The sequence below is a fragment of the Crinia signifera genome, chromosome 3 (assembly GCF_055691185.1).
Source record: "Crinia signifera chromosome 3, ASM5569118v1, whole genome shotgun sequence".
In the NCBI taxonomy this organism is placed as follows: Eukaryota; Metazoa; Chordata; class Amphibia; order Anura; family Myobatrachidae; genus Crinia; species Crinia signifera.
In genome coordinates, this window is record NC_139219.1 from 129630494 (window position 1) to 129654254 (window position 23761).

The 23761-nt window shown below is 43.5% G+C and overlaps 1 protein-coding gene across 1 annotated transcript in view; it reads left to right on the forward strand.

The window, feature by feature from the left end:
- AGPAT4 (1-acylglycerol-3-phosphate O-acyltransferase 4) overlaps positions 1–23761 on the forward strand; it is a 205190-nt gene that overhangs the window by 49028 nt on the left and 132401 nt on the right. The window contains exon 4 of the mRNA XM_083176500.1: positions 9132–9293. Within this exon, the coding sequence (XP_083032626.1) occupies positions 9132–9293 (162 nt within the window). The remainder of the gene's footprint in view (positions 1–9131; positions 9294–23761) is intronic.

Below are 23761 nucleotides of genomic sequence, written 5' to 3' on the forward strand. Positions count from 1 at the left end.
GCCAGCAAAGTGCAGAGGAAAACCCTAGCTGATAAGGAGATGATTTATTGGTCAAGGCAGCAGTTCAATGTTACACTGCAGTCAGAAGGATACATCTATATATAAACTTATTGCAAACCTTATAGCTATGTATATGGCAGAAGGTAGTCTTCTTCAATAAAAGTACTGCTGCTATAGAGACTGAGCTAAAGTCATAATAAAATAGAGGATAAAGTCTCAGAGGATACTGCAGGTTTAACACTGGATAGTCAGAAAGATTAAGTGAAGGCTGAACCCCTTATTATACGTGAACTTCAGGAACATTTATAAAAGCAAGATCTGCAACTGTAAAACCAGAGTGTAGATATCATAATTTCTCAGCCGACTGTATTATCAAGGATATCATAGTGGTTATACCATATGGTCTTTTAGTATCCTGGCACTAGGAGAAGCTTGCAGTGTTTTATAAAAGAACCACATTCAACATAGGGTGTGATAGACTGTTACCAATTGTTTCCCCATTTAACAGACACTGATATGACCATATAATGGACCAGTGTATGCCCCCGGATACAACGGTGAATTGTTCCCTCACTCATCATCTACTCAGGAAAGTACAGCCTCTGTAGGGAAAAGAGAATAGCTGGTCAGGTTGGAGCTGCTAATAGGATACCCAGGATATCCCGGTCATCATATGTCGTGTGGATTACAAATAACTTCATAAAGCAACCATTTATACCTTTTTGCTTTGGTCATCAGCCCCTTTACCTTAAAGTACTCAGGTAGGAATGGTGGCAGTACAGGAACTGCAAACACTTTGTCCCATTGGGAGCTGAAAACACACACACCCTATCGAAGCGCTTATTATTATTATTTTTTTCTCTCCTGTCAACTCAACAACTAGTGTACACTAAGTAATATATACATTATTGCGCAATAATACTTGTTTGTTTAAATTATTTGGGAAAGGAAGGTATGACCTTATTGTTGACCCTTGTATAATTATTTTGTATATGGTATATGTATGGTAATATGTTGTATTGCGTATAGTCCCCTTAGTTAAGGTTGCATAACGTTTTATTCTTAAAGGAGCAGTCATTGAGATCACCAGTTGTCCAGTGGCAGTTCAATAAAACTCTGGTGCATTTAACTATATTTCTATGTACTATTATTATTATACTGTGAATAGAGTATTAAACATATTGAGTTAAGCGTTAAGCCATAGGGTGATTCCCCAAGCTCACCCGTACCCTATCTTTGTCACCCAAACTCCCAACAACTCAGTTGGGAGTAACCTAAGCTTGGGGTGGAGGCACAGTCAGACATTAGAGTAATCTACATTCCTATAAAGGAGGGTTACATTATGGAGGCACTGCCGAGATTACGAGACACTCAGAGCCTGTTACCGCACAGATGCTGGTAGCATTAGTCATTGTTGAGAAAGTACATCACATTACTAAAAATATACAAATATTGGAAAGAAGCAAAAGAACAAAGAAGAGATTGTCCTTGATGCTCTTGCTGTAGCAGTCGGGGGAGTTGGAACCCAGAACGATAATCCTGTGAATGAGTGAAGAAGTGGACATGTCAGGTGAAATGGGGGATTTAATGTTAGGAATTCAAGAATGTAAAGACAAGAAAGTATTTGGAGATGATGCAATAGTGATGAAAAAGAGAAGAAAAAAGACAAAGAGTAAACAACTATTATCTGAACTTCAGAAAGATGGAAGTAAGGATAGTCTAATTGAAGAAATGGCGGAATCCACATCCCCTGTTATATTACTGGATGATGGGAACAGTAATGATGAAAAGATGCTAGCAGAAGTAACCAATGTATTGAAAAGGAAAGAGAATAGTATGGACAATGGGAAGAAAGATGAAAAGGCTAAAAGCAATATATCCAGTTTGAGTATCAGAATGGACAGCCAAGATGATTGGAAGGAACCGAAAAGAAAAGAGGAATGGCATAATCCAGAAGTGAATATAGCTGAAAGGGATATAGTGGCAATGGAACAGAAAAGGCTGAACATTATGGAACAAATATTTACAGAGCAAAGTGAGCATGAACAAATGTTGAGGGATAGGCCTCGTGAAGTAAGACATCTGGCGGACATAATGGAATACATAGCCGATAGACGTTTCAATCATATCCGATGGCTTACAGCTATGTTACAGGAAGAAGTGTCAAGGAAGAGGAATCACTATGACTTACAAAATAAAGCTAAGGAAGACTCGATGTTAGTTTTCCAGTTAGAAAAACAGAACCAGGAATTGCAAGAGGAGCTTGCTGTGGTAACCAGAGAATTTGACAACTTGCTTCGGTGGCGTAAAGAAAAACTACCAGAGCTCGACCAGAGTGCCCAGAAGTCTATTCAACAGGAAGAACGAATTCATTCACTCAAATCTAAAATTATTGAGGCTTCTGAACTCTTGAAAGCTGCTGAATTATCTAAACAGCAGGATCAGATAAGTCTTTCTGAAATGAAAGAACGTCTAATACAGCTGGAATCTGAGAACAAGATCCTTGCCTGCTCTATAAAACCCAGTCCTGAAGCAAATGATACTAAAGATATTTCTTTGCAAACAGAAGAGGTGGTTGGTACACTACAGAAAGAAGTAACAGAAGATAGTGTTGATTTGGAAAACACTAATTATACAGCCTCTAAAATATCTGGAACTGTAGTCTGGTTCCATGTCAAAAAAGGCTATGGATTTATTAAAAGACATGATAACCAAAGAGATGTGTTTGTCCATTGGACGTCTATAAAAAAAAACAATCCCTTGAAACTCCTTTCAAGTGTCGGGGAGGGAGAAAAAGTAGAGTTTAGTGTGGTGGATGGAAGAAAGGGAGCACGTGCAGCCAATGTGACAGGCCCTGGAGGTGTACCAGTGAAGGGGAGTCGATTTGCTCCAAGCCAACAAGGAACCTGTATATGTCATCAGCCAAGAAGACAAGAGGTTGGAGGAGAAATTGTGAATACAAATAAGTGGCAAGACTTGACCCATTCAAAAGTTTTGCTAGAGAAAAAACAGAGTGATGATCATCGTGAGATACATCCTAATCTTGTCTTGACACAGCATTCTAAAACTCCTATTCAAGGTCAAGTTGTGGAGTATTGCCATAACACAAATGTAGAAAAACAATTTGGTTCAGCTCAGAAAAAGCAATTTAGAGAGGATGCTCCAGGAAAAGATTTGGAATTAAACACACAAGAGAACTTCAGCATGGGTAGTTTAGAGAGCTCAGTTATCCAAGCTGTTCCTTTTTGGCCAACAGTACAAATGATTGAGTTGAGGTGGCTTTCAAATGGGTTTACATGAAGTGTTAATATGTGAATGTTAGTGAGATTGTATTATAGTGAACAATGTAGATGGTGCCTTGACACCTACAGAGGGTTAAAAATGGTGTCAATGCACCAGGGGGAGTATGTAACCCTTGGTTACCAAGTATATAGAAATATATATAGCGTTATGTATAGCATCACCTGTGTACTAGCTGACTATCGGTTTTATGTAATTTTATATATCTTAACGGTTTCTGTAATATAATACAATGCTTATTGCCTGTATTCTCTGTTAATGCTATGGTATATGTTTATGGATTCATTCGTATATGGAAGGGCTCATGGAAAGGAGAAGGCTGAGAATAAGAGGATGTAACAGCCCAGAATGTTGTATACTGTAGTGTTCATACAGCTGGGACTAATAAAGCTTTGTATCCCCTTGGAAACAGAGCAGCCAGTTTCCCTGAGGGAAGAGTCTGAGGTAACTGTCAGCAAGGCTGGAGCCCACACCATCGGCTCCAGAGTTCCCCCAAATAGTAGGTGCTGGTAAATGGATTGAGTCCCATCAGTATTACCTGGACAGGAGAGGAAGTGACACTGATCACAGCAGGAAGCCTGCCCCCATTCCCACAGCAGACACAGAGAAGCAGTTCAGGTGACAGCTAGCAGTTGGGGGAGAGGGCCTATGTGGTACTGCAGATCACCCATTCTGTGACAGAGTACAAGTCCAGCTAGTGACACTATCTATGTAAATAAGACAGCAGGGAGTGACTGGAGGGGATTACAAGGAGGTAAAGGAACAGACTGAGGGTGCTGTAAAACATAAAGACTCCAAAGCTAGCCCTTGTGAGTTTGATGAGTTCAATGACAGACTTCTTATACAAAGGAGGAAGTATATTTATATACAGGTAGCATCCCAGTGTTATACAAAGAAGCAGTTATTGACTGGAGCACTTAATGATTGTGTCTGTACATAAGAGTTATTAAAGGAACAATGCAAAGTATGACAGGCATAAAATGCAGAGCAACGCAGCAGATATAGGAGGGAGAGCGTTGCTGTGAGAGGAAGGATTGCTTACTCAATGGTCCGGGTGTGAGCGGTGACTCTGCGGGGACTTGAAGCTGACAGGCGGCGTCTTATCTGGAAGTGAACAGAGCATCTGACCCGGCTGAGGGGAATCCCCACATAATGGCGTCATAGCTGAGCTGCGCAGGAGATACAGCCAGCGTCATTAGTGAAGGCGGCGCCATTACTTGTCCACCCCATAAAGGAAGTGGCAACTTAGAGAGACTGTGACAGAGGGGCAGCTACAGAGGTGGTCCCTGGCCATGACAGAGTGTGATGTGGAGGCGGACTTTAGATGGATTGAGTCCATAGTGATAGAAATACACACACAAGGAGTGACGGTGGTGCTGCCTACAGAACCCCCTATAGAATAAGGAGCGGGTGCAGCCATTGAAAGTTTGCCAGCAAAGTGCAGAGGAAAACCCTAGCTGATAAGGAGATGATTTATTGGTCAAGGCAGCAGTTCAATGTTACACTGCAGTCAGAAGGATACATCTATATATAAACTTATTGCAAACCTTATAGCTATGTATATGGCAGAAGGTAGTCTTCTTCAATAAAAGTACTGCTGCTATAGAGACTGAGCTAAAGTCATAATAAAATAGAGGATAAAGTCTCAGAGGATACTGCAGGTTTAACACTGGATAGTCAGAAAGATTAAGTGAAGGCTGAACCCCTTATTATACGTGAACTTCAGGAACATTTATAAAAGCAAGATCTGCAACTGTAAAACCAGAGTGTAGATATCATAATTTCTCAGCCGACTGTATTATCAAGGATATCATAGTGGTTATACCATATGGTCTTTTAGTATCCTGGCACTAGGAGAAGCTTGCAGTGTTTTATAAAAGAACCACATTCAACATAGGGTGTGATAGACTGTTACCAATTGTTTCCCCATTTAACAGACACTGATATGACCATATAATGGACCAGTGTATGCCCCCGGATACAACGGTGAATTGTTCCCTCACTCATCATCTACTCAGGAAAGTACAGCCTCTGTAGGGAAAAGAGAATAGCTGGTCAGGTTGGAGCTGCTAATAGGATACCCAGGATATCCCGGTCATCATATGTCGTGTGGATTACAAATAACTTCATAAAGCAACCATTTATACCTTTTTGCTTTGGTCATCAGCCCCTTTACCTTAAAGTACTCAGGTAGGAATGGTGGCAGTACAGGAACTGCAAACACTTTGTCCCATTGGGAGCTGAAAACACACACACCCTATCGAAGCGCTTATTATTATTATTTTTTTCTCTCCTGTCAACTCAACAACTAGTGTACACTAAGTAATATATACATTATTGCGCAATAATACTTGTTTGTTTAAATTATTTGGGAAAGGAAGGTATGACCTTATTGTTGACCCTTGTATAATTATTTTGTATATGGTATATGTATGGTAATATGTTGTATTGCGTATAGTCCCCTTAGTTAAGGTTGCATAACGTTTTATTCTTAAAGGAGCAGTCATTGAGATCACCAGTTGTCCAGTGGCAGTTCAATAAAACTCTGGTGCATTTAACTATATTTCTATGTACTATTATTATTATACTGTGAATAGAGTATTAAACATATTGAGTTAAGCGTTAAGCCATAGGGTGATTCCCCAAGCTCACCCGTACCCTATCTTTGTCACCCAAACTCCCAACAACTCAGTTGGGAGTAACCTAAGCTTGGGGTGGAGGCACAGTCAGACATTAGAGTAATCTACATTCCTATAAAGGAGGGTTACATCCTGCATGCTGCTGAAATGAGCTACCTTACACGGAGTGGCTAGTTCCTTCCAGCAAACGCTGACAACGGCAGATCTGGTTCCCGCTGTGCACTGATGAGGTGCTCGATAGGAGGCAGAAGGTGTTCAGGATATCATCGATTGGCATCTTTCCATTGGCTGTGCAGATAATAGACACAGTGTCCACAGGGTTATGAACAGGTCCGGGTAGTCACCAACGTGTTTCGTTCTTAATAGGGGCTTTATCAAAGACTCTTTTATAAAGTCCCCAATTAGGAACGAAATGCATTAAAGACTACCGGGGCCTGTTCATAAACCCATAGACACTGCGACCTCTGAACCTTGCCAACATAAATGTCACCTCTTCGCTTTAATCTTGGAATTACTGATATGTGTATACTTTGATCCAGTGTATGCGCTGTGAAAAAAAACCATATGCTGCGCAATCAATAGTTCGTTTACAGTAACCCATCATGCCCTATGTACCAGTAATAGTTAAAACATGTAATATACTCTAGTAGCAGAGGAAAACCAGTCTGGCCCGCAATTGCACTTCACTACACCATAACCAGCAACATGTATACTTTGGGTTAGTGATATAAGGTATTTTTTTGAGCTAGGAGTAAAGGCATCTAGCAGGTGCAATTATGCAGCTTGCCAAAACCATGTTAAACTGCAAGGGTAGTAAAATGTGAAAATATGGGAGTGTGCTAGAGTGCTAGCCCAGCTCTAATTGCAGCTTAAAAATAAAGCTGTATATTATTTGTGGGCAAAACAAAACAATTATTATAAACCCCTTGCATGGTTTCCCCATGCGAATATTTACATCCAATAGGTGGATTTGTTTCTAACACTAGAAGTGTATAGTGGTGACAGCAATATGCTGACACCTCTAGGTGGCGCCGCTTTACTCAAATAATATATAATGACAATTTTAAAAAGATCTCTCTTTTAATTTGGCTCCTAATAAATAATTAAATAAATAAATAATACAGTACTATCCTGTTTGTACTGCGCTGAGCTGAGCCACAAGCAGGTTAAATGACCAGAATGCCTTGAATGAAAAATATAAAATTAGAGTTAATTGGACATTCTGATACAGGTCTTTTAAAAAGAAAAATATTCCCTTACACAGTCTTTTAAAGACAGTGCCTGCTCAACCTTCATAGTTAGGTCTGATTTTTATGTGGCTCTGATACTAGGTTGAAATCTAAGATTAGGCCATAGTAACATTATGGCCACGTTGCTGTGTATTTATGAATCAATCAGTCTACAACAAAGTGAGTTTTTGCAGAGAAAGTCCCACCACACACAACCACAATGTGGCTCTGTAGCAGAGGATACACAAATCTTAGCTTTCTGATTCTGGACAGATCCCTTGTACCAAGTACAGTGATATATCTAATTCCACTAATAGATGGATAGGGGCGATACAGCCTCATAGATGTGTTTACTGTACCTTTGTATACAGATTCAGAATTCACATTCATTTCCCAGCTGACAATGTGCCTGCATTTGCTGCAGACTTGTGTGCAGGCCTGCATCAGAAGCACCCCATCTCATGTGTAAGAGAATATATACTGTAAAAACTATTCTTCTTTCATAATGAAACAACAATTGTTATGCGTTAATGCTAAAGATTGGTTTCTAGCACTGATATAGTTTTTGCTGAGTTTTATTTCCATTATTGTAGAATGTTTGCACATGTAGCAATAGTTAACTTTGTAATAGTTTTTTGAGCCTTCAAATTATACTGAATCCAGTTTGTATTTTAAACCCCATACACACTTGAGGATATTGTAAAAAATATTGCTCAGAAAGGGGCTTCTGAGCGATATCTTTTACAACATCTCGAGGGCCACAGGTTGAAGACCCATGGTCTAGTGCAGTGGTGGCCAACCTGTGGCTCTTGAGCCTCATGCGGCTCTCCCCCTTGTAAAGTGAGGCTCCTGCTCCCACTGCTGCCCGCCGCCAACCGTCCGTCCCAGTCCCCCCTGCTGCCGGTTCCCTGAATTCCTTCTCCTTCTGAGGGGAGGAGAGCACACATCGCACATCTCTCCTACCCCTTACTGTGCATCCTTGTGACTGGGCCGTCCGCCAATCAGAGCTCTTGGGCCAGCAGCCAATCAGGAGCCGGCCAGCGAGCTTTGATTGGTGGACAGCCCAGTCACAGGGAAGTGAGGGGGAAGGAGACGCGCGGTGTGCTGTGCTCTCCTCCCATTAGTGACATGACAGGAGGACTGCAGGGGGACACCAGACTGTCCTCTCCCCGCCCGGCAGCAGCAGCAACAACGGTGAGTGCTGCTGCTGGGAAATTTGCACTGTGGGGGCATAGCAGTTTGTGGCACTGTGGGGGCATACCAGCTTTCTGGCACCATAGGGGCATACCCGGCACCGTGTTGGTGCATACCTGGCACCGTGGGGGGCATATGTGTATCTGGCACTATTGGGGGCATATGTATATATGTCACTGCACTATTGGAGGCATATTTGTATCACACCCACCCCAGGGGTCAAAATAAACTACACCCCTTTTTTTGGCGAATGCGCCTTCGGCGCGAGCATGATGTCGGCTCTTTAGCTTGACTACCGATATTTTTCGGCTCTTTACCTCTGACAGGTTGGCCACCCCTGGTCTAGTGGGTACACTGGATATCGTTAACGATGATTGATGTCTGCAGAACAGGTAAAATGACCTGCATGTTAAGCGGGTCCTGGTGATCATGGTGGTCGGTATCATTCAGTGTGTGCACACAATACTGGCTGCTTGTGCCCGATTTAGTTAACTATATCGGCATTGACTGGGTCGGCTAGTTAGTTCTAAGCTAACCTGTAAATTATGTTTGCAAGAAGAGCCTTCTTTTAAAGTGTAGCTGCATTTTGTAATTACCTTTTCAGTAGCCGTTACTAATGTAAATGGATTTTTTCTTATCTTTTTGAATCTAAAAAAGTGGCTTTATTGACTTAATTTAAGCAAATGGCCAAGGGAAATCTTCTGAAGGCAAATGATATTGTACATTATAATGTACATGACTTATCTGCTTTTCTTTTTCTGTCTGCTAGAGCTCAAAAGTGCTAGCAAAAAAGGAACTCTCCTATGTGCCTGTAGTTGGCTGGATGTGGTACTTCTTGGAGATTGTGTTCTGTCAACGAAAATGGGAAGAAGATCGGAAAACAGTTTTGCAAGGCTTACAGAATCTTAGAGACTATCCTGAACATTTTTGGGTAAGTGAAATCAGACCACAAGAGTGATAAAAAATAAAACACCTCCTTTTAAGCCTTTCAGTGCCAACATCGCTGTGAGATATGCAAAACATCCGCTAAATATGCCAGTGTCGCTCACATTTGTTATATACATTCAAATAAAGATGTTGTGTTAAAAGATTATATTTCCTATATAAGGTAAACATTACAGGTCATTATGGGGACTAAAAATGTTTGCTTGCCAATTTTTACAGCTATATTGACAAATTCACTTGCCACTCAGAGGGCTAAATAAGAAGTCTTTCCTATGCGTCTGCCCTGTACATGGCAAACAATCAATTTATTGTAGAAAGGGATGAAGCAATTACTTTTGACTTTTAAACTTGTATTAATGATATGCGGACTGGATAAAAAAATGGTTCCATCAGCTTTTGCATTACGTAAACTCTCACAAGCAGGACCCTCTTCCCTCATGTGCTTTTCAGTCTCTTACTTAACCATCTTTTATGGCACCAAAGGTACTTGTGTATTTTGGCGGCGCCCATCGCATCGCATACCATAACACATACGATGGTATGCAATGCGACGCGATATCGTACGATAGTGCACGATGGCATACAATTTTGAAATTGTATGCCATTGTACATGGCATACGATGCCATAGGATGCGATGCGATGCGATTAAACATTGTATAAGCACCCTAATGGGTGCTTATACTATGTTAAGCACCCAAATGGGTGCTTACAATGTTAAATGCACCCCCACGCCACCCCCCACTATAAACGTGAACCCGAAGCGTGGCGAGCGCAGCGAGCCCGCGAGGGGCGGCGGTACGCGTCCTACGACCTTTTCATACCCCCACTATCCACGTCGGCGTGGAGTTGAGAATAGAATAGTGTGGCGAGCGCAGCGAGCCACCGAGCCCGAAGCGTGGCGAGCGCAGCGAGCCCCGCGAGGGGACGCGGATACCTTCACAGGTAAACGCGTCCCCTCGCGGGCTTCACAGGTGTCCGCGTCGCCACGGACACCTGTGAAGCCCGCGAGGGGACGCGTATAACTGTGAAGGTATCCGCGTCCCCTCGCGGGGCTCGCTGCGCTCGCCACGCTTCGGGCTCGGTGGCTCGCTGCGCTCGCCACACTATTCTATTCTCAACTCCATGCCGACGTGGATAGTGGGGGTATGAAAAGGTCGTAGGACGCGTACCGCCGCCCCTCGCGGGCTCGCTGCGCTCGCCACGCTTCGGGTTCACGTTTATAGTGGGGGGTGGCGTGGGGGTGCATTTAACATTGTTAGCACCCATTTGGGTGCTCAAAAGCACCCTTTAGGGTGCTTATACGATTTTTGGTCGTATAGGGGGTCAAAATCGCGTCGCATCGCATCGCATGCCATCGGGTGCATGGCATACGATGCGATGCGATCTGTTCGTCGTACGACGGACATCGGGGGCGCCGCCAAAATACACAAGTACCGCACCAAATCCTGCAATTGGGCCAGATTCTCTAAGCTTCAAAAGTGATAAAATAAAGAGTGATAAACAACCAGCCAATCAGCTCCTACCTGCCATGTCACAGACTGTGTTTGAAAAATGTCAGGCAGGAGCTGATTGGCTGGCTTTTTATCACTCTCTTTGTCTGCTACGCTGATACCTATTTCATTGTCTGCTGCTGATGCAGCTATGCTTATGTACCCTGTACGTGTCCTCTATTGTATTTAACTGTAAGTCACTGTTTTGCTCATTTGTTTATGTACTTTTTAATTTGGCTCTGCAGATCCCTTTTGGCGCCATATAAATTAAGGATAATAGTGACCATCACTAAACATCATTTGACAATTAAGCAAAAAACAAAACTTTTAAAATGTTTTAACCACAGAATTGAACTAAGTGTATGGTAATTTGTATAGTATGCATATACAATACAATATACTGAAAGTCACCATACTGGCGGAGAGGTTCAAAAAGGGCCATCTAGATTTTTAGCAAAGGAGGATCTATTTGCTGCAATAGTATTCCTAGCGAAGGTATGCCAATGCTAGGTTGACAGGGTCTAGATGGACAGTGAACAGATTGCCACCAAAAGGTTGACATGCACTAGGTCGATATTGACAAAAGGTCTACATGCACTAGGTTGATGTGACAAAAGGTCAACATGCACTTGGTCAACACTGACAAAAGATTGATGCAAGCAAAAGGTCGACGTGGCAGTGGTCGACACATGGAATGCTTGAGGTTTTTTTTTTGGGGGGGGGGACTTTTTCATTCTTCAACATCCACATAGTGAGGCATGAGGTACAATAATTAGGGGTCCAGATGTTGACATTAACCCTATTTAAAAAAAAAAAACTCATGTAGACTTTTTCACGTGTCTACCCTTTTCATGTTGAGCTTTTGCTTGTATCAATATTTTGCTGTTGACCTTTTGCATGTCGACCTTTTGACAATGTCATCCTTTTGTCACTGTAGACCGTGTACACATCAACCTTTTGATGTCGCCCTATCTGTCTATAAACTGTTGACCCTTTATTCCAAAACCCCTAGGGCAGTCAATCTAGAACCTGGATTCCATCAATGAATAAAAATAGAGCTCCTTATGATAGGACCTCAACATCAAAGGACAAGACTGCAGCATAGCCACCCAACTGGACTGACAATTGGGGGTAGAGAATAACAAAACTCTGATCATGTACAGAATCTTGGCATTGTGCTGGATGATGGCCTGACACAAACATCAGAAATCAGCCACAATCAAATACTCATTCTTTCATCCAGAATCAAACACTTACAGATGGAGCGCAGCTCATTCAGCCAGGGGCTGGCGGTAGAATCACTCCCTTATCTGTGTTACTCAATATCAGTGAAATCTACAGCTTAATTGCAGTGGGAAGCAGATTAAACTGTACATTTACACAGCAGCAATGGAAGACCATTTATTCATCTTCACATACGTCCAAATGTAATAACCATAACACTTCAAACTCCTACATAGGTTTACACTAACCAAATTACATAAAACCTGGCCTGATCAATCCAAATGTTGCTGGCGAAATTGCTCAGAGGTAGTTGACATCTTCCATATAATTTGTTCGTTCCCCATGATTTATCCCCTGTGGAATGCTGTCTTTGCATTTGTCTCTAAAGTGCTCAAAACTACTTTCCAAGAGTCTACTTCTACAGCTGTTTTTCCCTACATGCCTTTTGCAAGTGGATTATTATGTACTGTATTAGGTCATATACGGTGGTAGCTGGCACTCGTTCCTACAGCAGTTGTGGCCCGGTGCCTTCACAGAGAGAACTGCAAACGCAGAACTCCAATGGATACGGGGGGATGCGTGCGGCACTCGGGACTTGGATGAACAAATGACAATCTCACACAAGGTGTAGTTTGTGACGTTTCAGCCTGTATGGCTTTTATCAAACAGCTTACATAAAAGAACTGTGAACACTCACCTCTATTCATAGAGCAGTATCATGAGTTTGTGCGGGAACAGCGGCCATAGGACTCCACCCTTTTTCGGCGGGTCTGTATGACTTCACTGGTCGGGAGAACCGTCGTCTTGGAAACGAGACAACAGTAATTTGGCATGTGTCAATAACGTATTGTAGTGTCTGATGACGTGCAACCACGTGATCAGCGCAAAAGACCGGTGAATATACATATAATTAAAAGTGACACTGAATTGAAACAGTAAGGGAATAAACAACTATTGATAAGGCCGCTGTCTGTGCAAGAAAACTCATGTAACGCTTCACACAAAACAATTAAATACAGATGGGGCAGGTCCCATCTTGGCTACCTATGGCGAGAGTTTCGCCAGCTCGCCATGGCGCCCGCCATCGCAATACATTTTAAATGCTTGGCGATTCGCCGTGGCGTCTCCGGATGAGTGCAATACCAGTGATCATCCACCAGATGTCACTTTTGAAAACCTCTTTGCGCATGCGTAAAATTTATGCTGCAGCGCGTGCATGAAGCGCAGGAACTAAAGTAAATAATTTATTGTCCCTGGCAAGCCTAGTCAGCGCCTCTCTCACACCACCGGCACGAGCATGATCCCATCTCTTTGAAGGAGAGGATCATGCTGATGCGGGCGGAGAGGCGCTGCCTTTGTTTAACACGAAGGAGCGTCTCTGACGGACGCTCTTGCGACCCAGTTGCACAGACGTTCCAGTAATGAGATGCTTTTGCGTCTGAGTTGTTATTATGGCAGGGTACTACAGTAAAGTACTTTACTACTATTGTGCTGTGTCCAGCAAGTTGTACTGTTCTATAGATAGTGTACACACTAATAAATAAAATTACATTGCATTGCGTACACAATCATTACATTAAATTATACTGTACTGTATTGTACGTCTCATTGGTTTTTTTTGACAGGTGCTGGCCTTTGGTTAGTACAGTATTGTAGTTTTAACACACATAAAAAATTCCGGTTACCAATATCTTGGCGTCTAAATTTGCATGGGCGCTTGAGCGTCTGTACTTGTACTATACTGGAGCGGCACGGACGCTAATGCGTCTCAGTATACAGTATGTTCTAACGGTGGCCACATTTTGGTGTTATGACATTCACAGTAAGTTACTGATTCGTATAGGGATCATTTTACTTTTGCACACAGTACGGTTACAGTCATGTACAGTATACAGTGGAACTGTAGATTTAGTAAGCTCGTTGAAGTGATACAATGTCTGTAGTTTCACAGGTTTTACGCTCGCCACAAAATATGTCAAAAAAAGTACTGTAACTTAACACCATGCCAACATGGTTAGTTCATAACCCCACTATCCATGTTGGCATGGAGTGGATTTTAAATAGCGTGGCGAGCGTAGCGAGCCACCGAGCCCCGCAAGGGTACTCAGACGCATGGCGCCATAGTGGCGCCGTGAAACTACAGAAGTACTGTACTGTACAGTTTTTCAGTGGTCATTCAGCTGCTACTGTATACATTGCTGTGCTGTACAGTACCTGTCATGTTTTTAAGACAAGCATGTACAGTACAGTAAATTCACAGTTACTGTAGGAAATGATTGCCATGTCGCACGTGATCAGGGCGCCATTTTTATGTGATAAACTACTCAATGGCAGGCGCGCAGAATGCGATGCTTGTTCCGCACAGGACGCACGTGATCAGGGCGCCATTTTTATTATCAAGATAATAAAAGATGGCTGCACCACGCAGAGCGAGGAGAGCGAGGCCCTTCAGGCGCGGAGAGCTCCTCATCCTGGTTGCTTGGCGGGACAGGCCCCTGGTGACCAACAGAGAGGTGGTGGAGGCATACCAGGAGGCTAGCCAAGCCATCAGGGTGCGCTTCAGGAGGGAGAGAACAGTGAGGGCCCTCCAGCGCAGATGGAGCGACCTGGTCCGTCGGGACCCCCAACTGCTGGACTCCCTAAGGGAATGTAAGTATTATACAGTACGCCAATATGGCGCCGTGCGTCTGAGTCCCACTTGCGGGGGTTAGGTGAAATGAGGGAGATTGCTAGACTAATGAGGGAGATTGCTGCTACAGTATTTCAGGGAGTTTCCTGCAGATTGCAGGAGGGTAGGCAACTATGCTGTACAGTACATGCTTGTTGCCATGGGTGATTTCCTACAGCATTTGTTTTCAATGTGGTCCAGAAGCTGGCTGTACCTGCATATGGAATGCTACAGTACAGTACAGTATGTTACAGTGATTTCCATGAGTACACTATTTCATACTGTATGCAGATACAGCCTCAGTCACATACAGATTATAGGCATGCTGCATATCATTTTATGCCTAGCTACTGGTGCCCCTAGGCATTCCAAACGCCCTAGAAATTTGCCTAATTTACCTATGCCTAGGGCCGGCATTTGTTTTCAATGTGGTCGTTACATGCCTTTTGCCACATGCTACAGTAGTTTCCTACAGTATTTGTTTTCAATGTGTTCATTACATGCCTGTTGCCATGGGGTGATTACCTGCTACAGTAGTTGTCACCTACCTGCTACAGTAGTTGTCACCAGAGATTTCCTACAGCATTTTGTTTTCATGGTGGTCATTACATGCCTGTTGCCATGGGGTGATTACATGATTCTGTAGTTGGCACAGGATTTCCAACAGTATTTGTTTGCAATGTTGTCATGCTACAGTAGTTGTTTGGCACGAGGGATTGCCTACAGTATTTGTTTTCAATGTGGTCTTTACTGTACATGCCTGTTGCCATGGGCTGATTACATGCTACAGTAGTTGGTTGGCACGAGGGATTGCATACGATATTTGTTTTCAATGTGGTCATTACAGTACAGTACATGCCTGTTGCCATGGGTCATTACATGTCCTTACATTCTCATTGCCATGTTGTACAATATTTGCGTGCATTTTTTCATGGGTACTGTATACTGTAACTGTATACTGTATACTGTATTTTTACAGGTATCAGCAGGATGACGCCGCTGGAGAGGCACCAACACCATTGTAAGTACAGTACTGTACTGTACATTGCAGTGCATACTGTATACAGTACTGTATCCTGCTGTATACACAAAGATGGATTTTGACTTTAAAACATGTGGCATACTGCTCCTGGACTTCCTTGCCAGTGCCAGTTGCAGAGGCGGAACTGCACCATTGTCCAAAGTTCAAATAGGGGAGCCACACAATGAGTCCTGGACTGTGGTGTTTGGGGTGGCAGTTGGTGGGTCTACCCTATCTGATCTTTGGACTCTGCTGCAGTCCTGCAACTGCCACTGGCATGGAAGTCAAGCAACAGAGCATTTTTTCCCTCCTGAAATAGGTCATGTTGGGAGGTACAGTAATGTACAGTATGCATGTGGTGTCATACTGTAACACATACAATACAGGTGTGTTACAAAATTTCCTATTTTTGGTTTGCTTTTCCACAGTCCCACCAAGTCAACGGAGCCCGCGGCGGCGTTCGCGCGCACCCACTTCCGAGGAGGAGAGCAGCACCACCCCGGAGGAGGAGGCAGGACACAGCACAGATGGTAAGTACTGTATTGGACTGTATAACACCAGTGTTCCCATGTTCCCGCCATGTGTGCCGAATAATATCATACTTGTGGGCCCGACATGTGTACTGCGTAACACCTGTGGGACCACCATGTGAACCCTATAACACTTGTGGGACCCACATGTGTGCCATGCGGTATAACACCTGGTGTACCTTATACCATCTGGGGTCCAAAGAAGTTACTGTAGTCCATCAAGTTCAACCAACTGAACTGTACGGGACAGTATCTACAGTAACTTGTAACTCATTAGTTACAAGTTACTGTAGATACTGTCCACTACAGTTCAGTTGGTTGACTTAAGTAAAACATACAGTACAGTATCTACAGTACTGTATGGTCCAGTACAGTACATTACTGTACTGAATGTTTACTGTATTTTGTCTTTTTTTCTGTTGCAGTGTCTGAAACTGTCCCCACCGCCCTGGACGCCCGGGAGGGGCCGCCGCAGCAGCAGCAGCAGCAGACGGGAACCAGCGCGGATTGTAAGTATTGGACTGTATAACATCAGGGCTCCCGCCACGTGTTCCGGAAAGTACTGTACTGTACGTGTAGGTCCACCCTGTAACATACAGTAGTACTCTACCTGTACTGTTGTGCAGTAATTCAGGCTGAAAAAAAGAAGTTACTGTAGTTCATCAAGTTCAACCAACTGAACTGTACGGGACGGTATCTACAGTAACTTGTAACTCATTAGTTACAAGTTACTGTAGATACTGTCCACTACAGTTCAGTTGGTTGACTTAAGTAAAACATACAGTACAGTATCTACAGTACTGTATGGTCCAGTACAGTACATTACTGTACTGAATGTTTACTGTATTTTGTCTTTTTTTCTGTTGCAGTGTCTGAAACTGTCCCCACCGCCCTGGACGCCCAGGAGGGGCCGCCGCAGCAGCAGCAGCAGACGGGAACCAGCGCGGATTGTAAGTATTGGACTGTATAACATCAGGGCTCCCGCCACGTGTTCCGGAAAGTACTGTACTGTACGTGTAGGTCCACCCTGTAACATACAGTAGTACTCTACCTGTACTGTTGTGCAGTAATTCAGGCTGAAAAAAAGAAGTTACTGTAGTCCATCAAGTTCAACCAACTGAACTTTACGGGACGGTATCTACAGTAACTTGTAACTCATTAGTTACAAGTTACTGTAGATACTGTCCACTACAGTTCAGTTGGTTGACTTAAGTAAAACATACAGTACAGTATCTACAGTACTGTATGGTCCAGTACAGTACATTACTGTACTGAATGTTTACTGTATTTTGTCTTTTTTTCTGTTGCAGTGTCTGAAACTGTCCCCACCGCCCTGGACGCCCAGGAGGGGCCGCCGCAGCAGCAGCAGCAGACGGGAACCAGCGCGGATTGTAAGTATTGGACTGTATAACATCAGGGCTCCCGCCACGTGTTCCGGAAAGTACTGTACTGTACGTGTAGGTCCACCCTGTAACATACAGTAGTACTCTACCTGTACTGTTGTGCAGTAATTCAGGCTGAAAAAAAGAAGTTACTGTAGTCCATCAAGTTCAACCAACTGAACTGTACGGGACGGTATCTACAGTAACTTGTAACTCATTAGTTACAAGTTACTGTAGATACTGTCCACTACAGTTCAGTTGGTTGACTTAAGTAAAACATACAGTACAGTATCTACAGTACTGTATGGTCCAGTACAGTACATTACTGTACTGAATGTTTACTGTATTTTGTCTTTTTTTCTGTTGCAGTGTCTGAAACTGTCCCCACCGCCCTGGACGCCCGGGAGGGGCCGCCGCAGCAGCAGCAGCAGCAGACGGGAACCAGCGCGGATTGTAAGTATTGGACTGTATAACATCAGGGCTCCCGCCACGTGTTCCGGAAAGTACTGTACTGTACGTGTAGGTCCACCCTGTAACATACAGTAGTACTCTACCTGTACTGTTGTGCAGTAATTCAGGCTGAAAAAAAGAAGTTACTGTAGTCCATCAAGTTCAACCAACTGAACTGTACGGGATGGTATCTACAGTAACTTGTAACTCATTAGTTACAAGTTACTGTAGATACTGTCCACTACAGTTCAGTTGGTTGACTTAAGTAAAACATACAGTACAGTATCTACAGTACTGTATGGTCCAGTACAGTACATTACTGTACTGAATGTTTACTGTATTTTGTCTTTTTTTCTGTTGCAGTGTCTGAAACTGTCCCCACCGCCCTGGACGCCCGGGAGGGGCCGCCGCAGCAGCAGCAGCAGCAGACGGGAACCAGCGCGGATTGTAAGTATTGGACTGTATAACATCAGGGCTCCCGCCACGTGTTCCGGAAAGTACTGTACTGTACGTGTAGGTCCACCCTGTAACATACAGTAGTACTCTACCTGTACTGTTGTGCAGTAATTCAGGCTGAAAAAAAGAAGTTACTGTAGTCCATCAAGTTCAACCAACTGAACTGTACGGGACGGTATCTACAGTAACTTGTAACTCATTAGTTACAAGTTACTGTAGATACTGTCCACTACAGTTCAGTTGGTTGACTTAAGTAAAACATACAGTACAGTATCTACAGTACTGTATGGTCCAGTACAGTACATTACTGTACTGAATGTTTACTGTATTTTGTCTTTTTTTCTGTTGCAGTGTCTGAAACTGTCCCCACCGCCCTGGACGCCCGGGAGGGGCCGCCGCAGCAGCAGCAGCAGACGGGAACCAGCGCGGATTGTAAGTATTGGACTGTATAACATCAGGGCTCCCGCCACGTGTTCCGGAAAGTACTGTACTGTACGTGTAGGTCCACCCTGTAACATACAGTAGTACTCTACCTGTACTGTTGTGCAGTAATTCAGGCTGAAAAAAAGAAGTTACTGTAGTCCATCAAGTTCAACCAACTGAACTGTACGGGACGGTATCTACAGTAACTTGTAACTCATTAGTTACAAGTTACTGTAGATACTGTCCACTACAGTTCAGTTGGTTGACTTAAGTAAAACATACAGTACAGTATCTACAGTACTGTATGGTCCAGTACAGTACATTACTGTACTGAATGTTTACTGTATTTTGTCTTTTTTTCTGTTGCAGTGTCTGAAACTGTCCCCACCGCCCTGGACGCCCGGGAGGGGCCGCCGCAGCAGCAGCAGCAGCAGACGGGAACCAGCGCGGATTGTAAGTATTGGACTGTATAACATCAGGGCTCCCGCCACGTGTTCCGGAAAGTACTGTACTGTACGTGTAGGTCCACCCTGTAACATACAGTAGTACTCTACCTGTACTGTTGTGCAGTAATTCAGGCTGAAAAAAAGAAGTTACTGTAGTCCATCAAGTTCAACCAACTGAACTTTACGGGACGGTATCTACAGTAACTTGTAACTCATTAGTTACAAGTTACTGTAGATACTGTCCACTACAGTTCAGTTGGTTGACTTAAGTAAAACATACAGTACAGTATCTACAGTACTGTATGGTCCAGTACAGTACATTACTGTACTGAATATTTACTGTATTTTGTCTTTTTCTTTTAGTTGCGCCAGCTGAAAGCTGCCCCACCACCCAGGAGCAGCAGCAGAGCAGCGACAGCTCAGATAGTGGTAATCATTGTTATTGTTACGCTCACTATTTTCCTACAGTATACAGTAATACTGTATTACTGTTACTGTATTACATTATTTGCTTATTTGACACTACTTGATACTGTCTCTTTTACACACAGGACGCCTGGTCATTGACACAGAGGAAGAGGAAGCGGAGGAGTGGGAGACGCCGGGAACCAGCGCGGATGGTAAGTATTGTACTGTAGAACACCAGTGTTCCCGCCATGTGTGCTGAATAATATCATACTGTACTTGTGGGCCCGACATGTGTACTGCGTAACACCTGTGGGACCACCATGTGAACCCTATAACACTTGTGGGACCCACATGTGTGCCATGCGGTATAACACCTGGTGTACCTTATACCATTTACTGTATGGTACAGTATCTTTACTGTATTTTGTCTTTTTTTTCTGTTGCAGTGTCTGAAACTGTCCCCACCGCCCTGGACGCCCGGGTGGGGCCGCAGCAGCAGCAGCCGGGAACCAGCGCGGATTGTAAGTATTGGACTGTATAACATCAGGGCTCCCGCCACGTGTTCCGGAAAGTACTGTACTGTACGTGTAGGTCCACCCTGTAACATACAGTAGTACTCTACCTGTACTGTTGTGCAGTAATTCAGGCTGAAAAAAAAGAAGTTACTGTAGTCCATCAAGTTCAACCAACTGAACTGTACGGGACGGTATCTACAGTAACTTGTAACTCATTAGTTACAAGTTACTGTAGATATTGTCCACTACAGTTCAGTTGGTTGACTTAAGTAAAACATACAGTACAGTATCTACAGTACTGTATGGTCCAGTACAGTACATTACTGTACTGAATGTTTACTGTATTTTGTCTTTTTTTCTGTTGCAGTGTCTGAAACTGTCCCCACCGCCCTGGACGCCCGGGAGGGGCCGCCGCAGCAGCAGCAGCAGCAGCAGCAGACGGGAACCAGCGCGGATTGTAAGTATTGGACTGTATAACATCAGGGCTCCCGCCACGTGTTCCGGAAAGTACTGTACTGTACGTGTAGGTCCACCCTGTAACATACAGTAGTACTCTACCTGTACTGTTGTGCAGTAATTCAGGCTGAAAAAAAAGAAGTTACTGTAGTCCATCAAGTTCAACCAACTGAACTGTACGGGACGGTATCTACAGTAACTTGTAACTCATTAGTTACAAGTTACTGTAGATATTGTCCACTACAGTTCAGTTGGTTGACTTAAGTAAAACATACAGTACAGTATCTACAGTACTGTATGGTCCAGTACAGTACATTACTGTACTGAATGTTTACTGTATTTTGTCTTTTTTTCTGTTGCAGTGTCTGAAACTGTCCCCACCGCCCTGGACGCCCGGGAGGGGCCGCCGCAGCAGCAGCAGCAGCAGCAGCAGACGGGAACCAGCGCGGATTGTAAGTATTGGACTGTATAACATCAGGGCTCCCGCCACGTGTTCCGGAAAGTACTGTACTGTACGTGTAGGTCCACCCTGTAACATACAGTAGTACTCTACAGTAATTCAGTACAGAATTTCTATTCCTCCAGCCTCAGTACAGTAGATGGCCGTGTGTCCCAAGTACTGTATACAGTTGGCATGTTAGTGAACAAAGGCCTGTTACAGTATTTGTACCGTATAACAACTGGGGTCCAACCATTTACTCTACTGTATGTTTATTTAGTCTTTTTATTTACAGTTACAACATCCCAAAGCGTCCCCACCACCCATATGACCCTCCGCCCCCGACGCCGCAGAAGCAGTGCACCCTCTCCCTCCGGCCCATCAACAGCTGGTAAGTACTGTACTGTACATTACTCCTGATTTCATCTGGGACAGACGGCAGGGGTGATACTGTACATAGACAACGGGGACACTGACAGGAAACAGGTGCCAAACAGTCTGTATGACCTAACCTCTCCTGCCAGCGCAGCGACCGTGACACATCCAGAAGCCGCGTCCAGAATACATTTACTGTAGGTGACCAGAATTGTGTTGCAATTGTCACGGTTACACTACTGAATACTGTATGTGTTCTGGATACTGTACAGTACAGTATGTTTCAAACTAACCTCTTTTTCTGTTCTTTTCCGCAGTTCCACCCACCCAGACGACCCTCCGCCACCGCCGCCGCAGGACCACTGAGCCATCCCCCTCCAGGCCATTGGCAGCTGGTAAGTACTGTACAGTACTCTGATTTCATCTGGGACAGAGACAGCAGGGGTGATGCACAGACAATGGGGGCACTGACAGGAAACTACTGTACATGGTTTATACTATCCATACGACTTCCGCTCTCCTCCCAGCACGACGGCCGTGACACATCCAGATGCTAAGGCCAGAATAGATTTTGTTTACCATAATTGTGGTGCAACTGTCATTTACTGTACAGTACTGATAACGCAGATATTTATCTGATAAGATTAGATATGATTGATAACCCAAAGTTGTATTTATTTACCTTATTACCTTTAAATATAACGGCAACGCTGAAATGATTGCACACCCACACAACCTTGTTATAAAATGTATGACAATGCTTTATTTAAAGAATAGCTTCATTACAGGTATTTGCAAATGCAGACTAACACAAGAAACATAAAACTGACTAGCTAATACTTAAACAGTAATTCTAAATCAAATCAAAATGGACACCTTTCAAGGACAGTGATCAGCCATGATTAAACCTCCTTCATAATTACCTCCAGCCCCCCGTGCTTGCTGGTTCTTCCTCAACTGCCTTCCCCCTCCTTCTATAACTCTGATATTTAAGCCTTAATCACATTAATTAATTAATTACTCATAAGCATTGAGTCTTATTGGAAAGCTCTGCTTTCAATCATGATGTCATAATTAACCCAACACCCAACTTCAGTGGCCTTGTGGGTCTACGCATGTGTGGCCTTGTTCCCATATTATTCAGTTTGTGGAGACTACTGTACAGTAGCTTTCTGTCCTTGCTACATTATACTGTCAACATCACATTCTTACTGTAAGCTTCTAAAACCAAAAACAATTCTCTATAACAAATCACTTTTATAGCACTGTTCTGAATGATCAGCCATTTTATAATGTTATTATGCAAGTCATGGTTCAACAAAATGGCTGCAGTTTCTGACATACTGTATTATAACTGTTTAGCGCAAAGGGAAGGCCTCATACGCAGTGAATAGTACAGTACATTGTGCAACAAGCTAAAGTCATCTGCAGCAATAATAGCAGCAGTCAGGAAAACAGAATATAATAAAAGCATAGATTTATTGATTCGTTGATTTTCTGTATTATCAGTACACATTACTGAACATGTGTCCTGAATACTGTACAGTACAATACAGTACTTTAACCTACATTTTTTTCCTTTGCTTTTTTCACAGGTAACCTTGACCGTGAAAGGCTGCGTGCCCTGTGGCCCATATTTCACCATATGGTGCATATGGTGTGCAGAGCTGTGTGGGACAGCCAAACTCCCCCAGAGGACCCATTGTCTAGAGGTAAATCATACTGCACTGTTTCTCTTCACCATGCTGGAAAGGGATATACAGTACTGTACAGTAGGAGTCATTATTTCAAATGACTTAAAGGCAGGAAAGCAATAGTACAGTAGCAAAGCAATGATGAAGGCTAGTCAGATGCTTAGTTGCATAGGGAGAGGAATCAGTAGCCGAAAAAAGAAGAGGGAACAGAGAAGGGAAAGGGGGTACATGATAGAAATCTTTAAATATACTGTATCAAGGGTTTGAACATACTGTAGTAAGTAGGGAAATTTTCTTCACACGAAAAGAAGTTATACTGTAGAACATGAGGACATGCACTGAAACTGGAGGGAGGTACTGTAGGTACTGTACAGGTAAGGGGGGTTACTCCGTGTTGAGTTAGTGCATGCTCGCACAACCTATTAATTTGATTATTCCCTGATTTAAACAGGTTAGGTAGACCCCAGATTTTAATC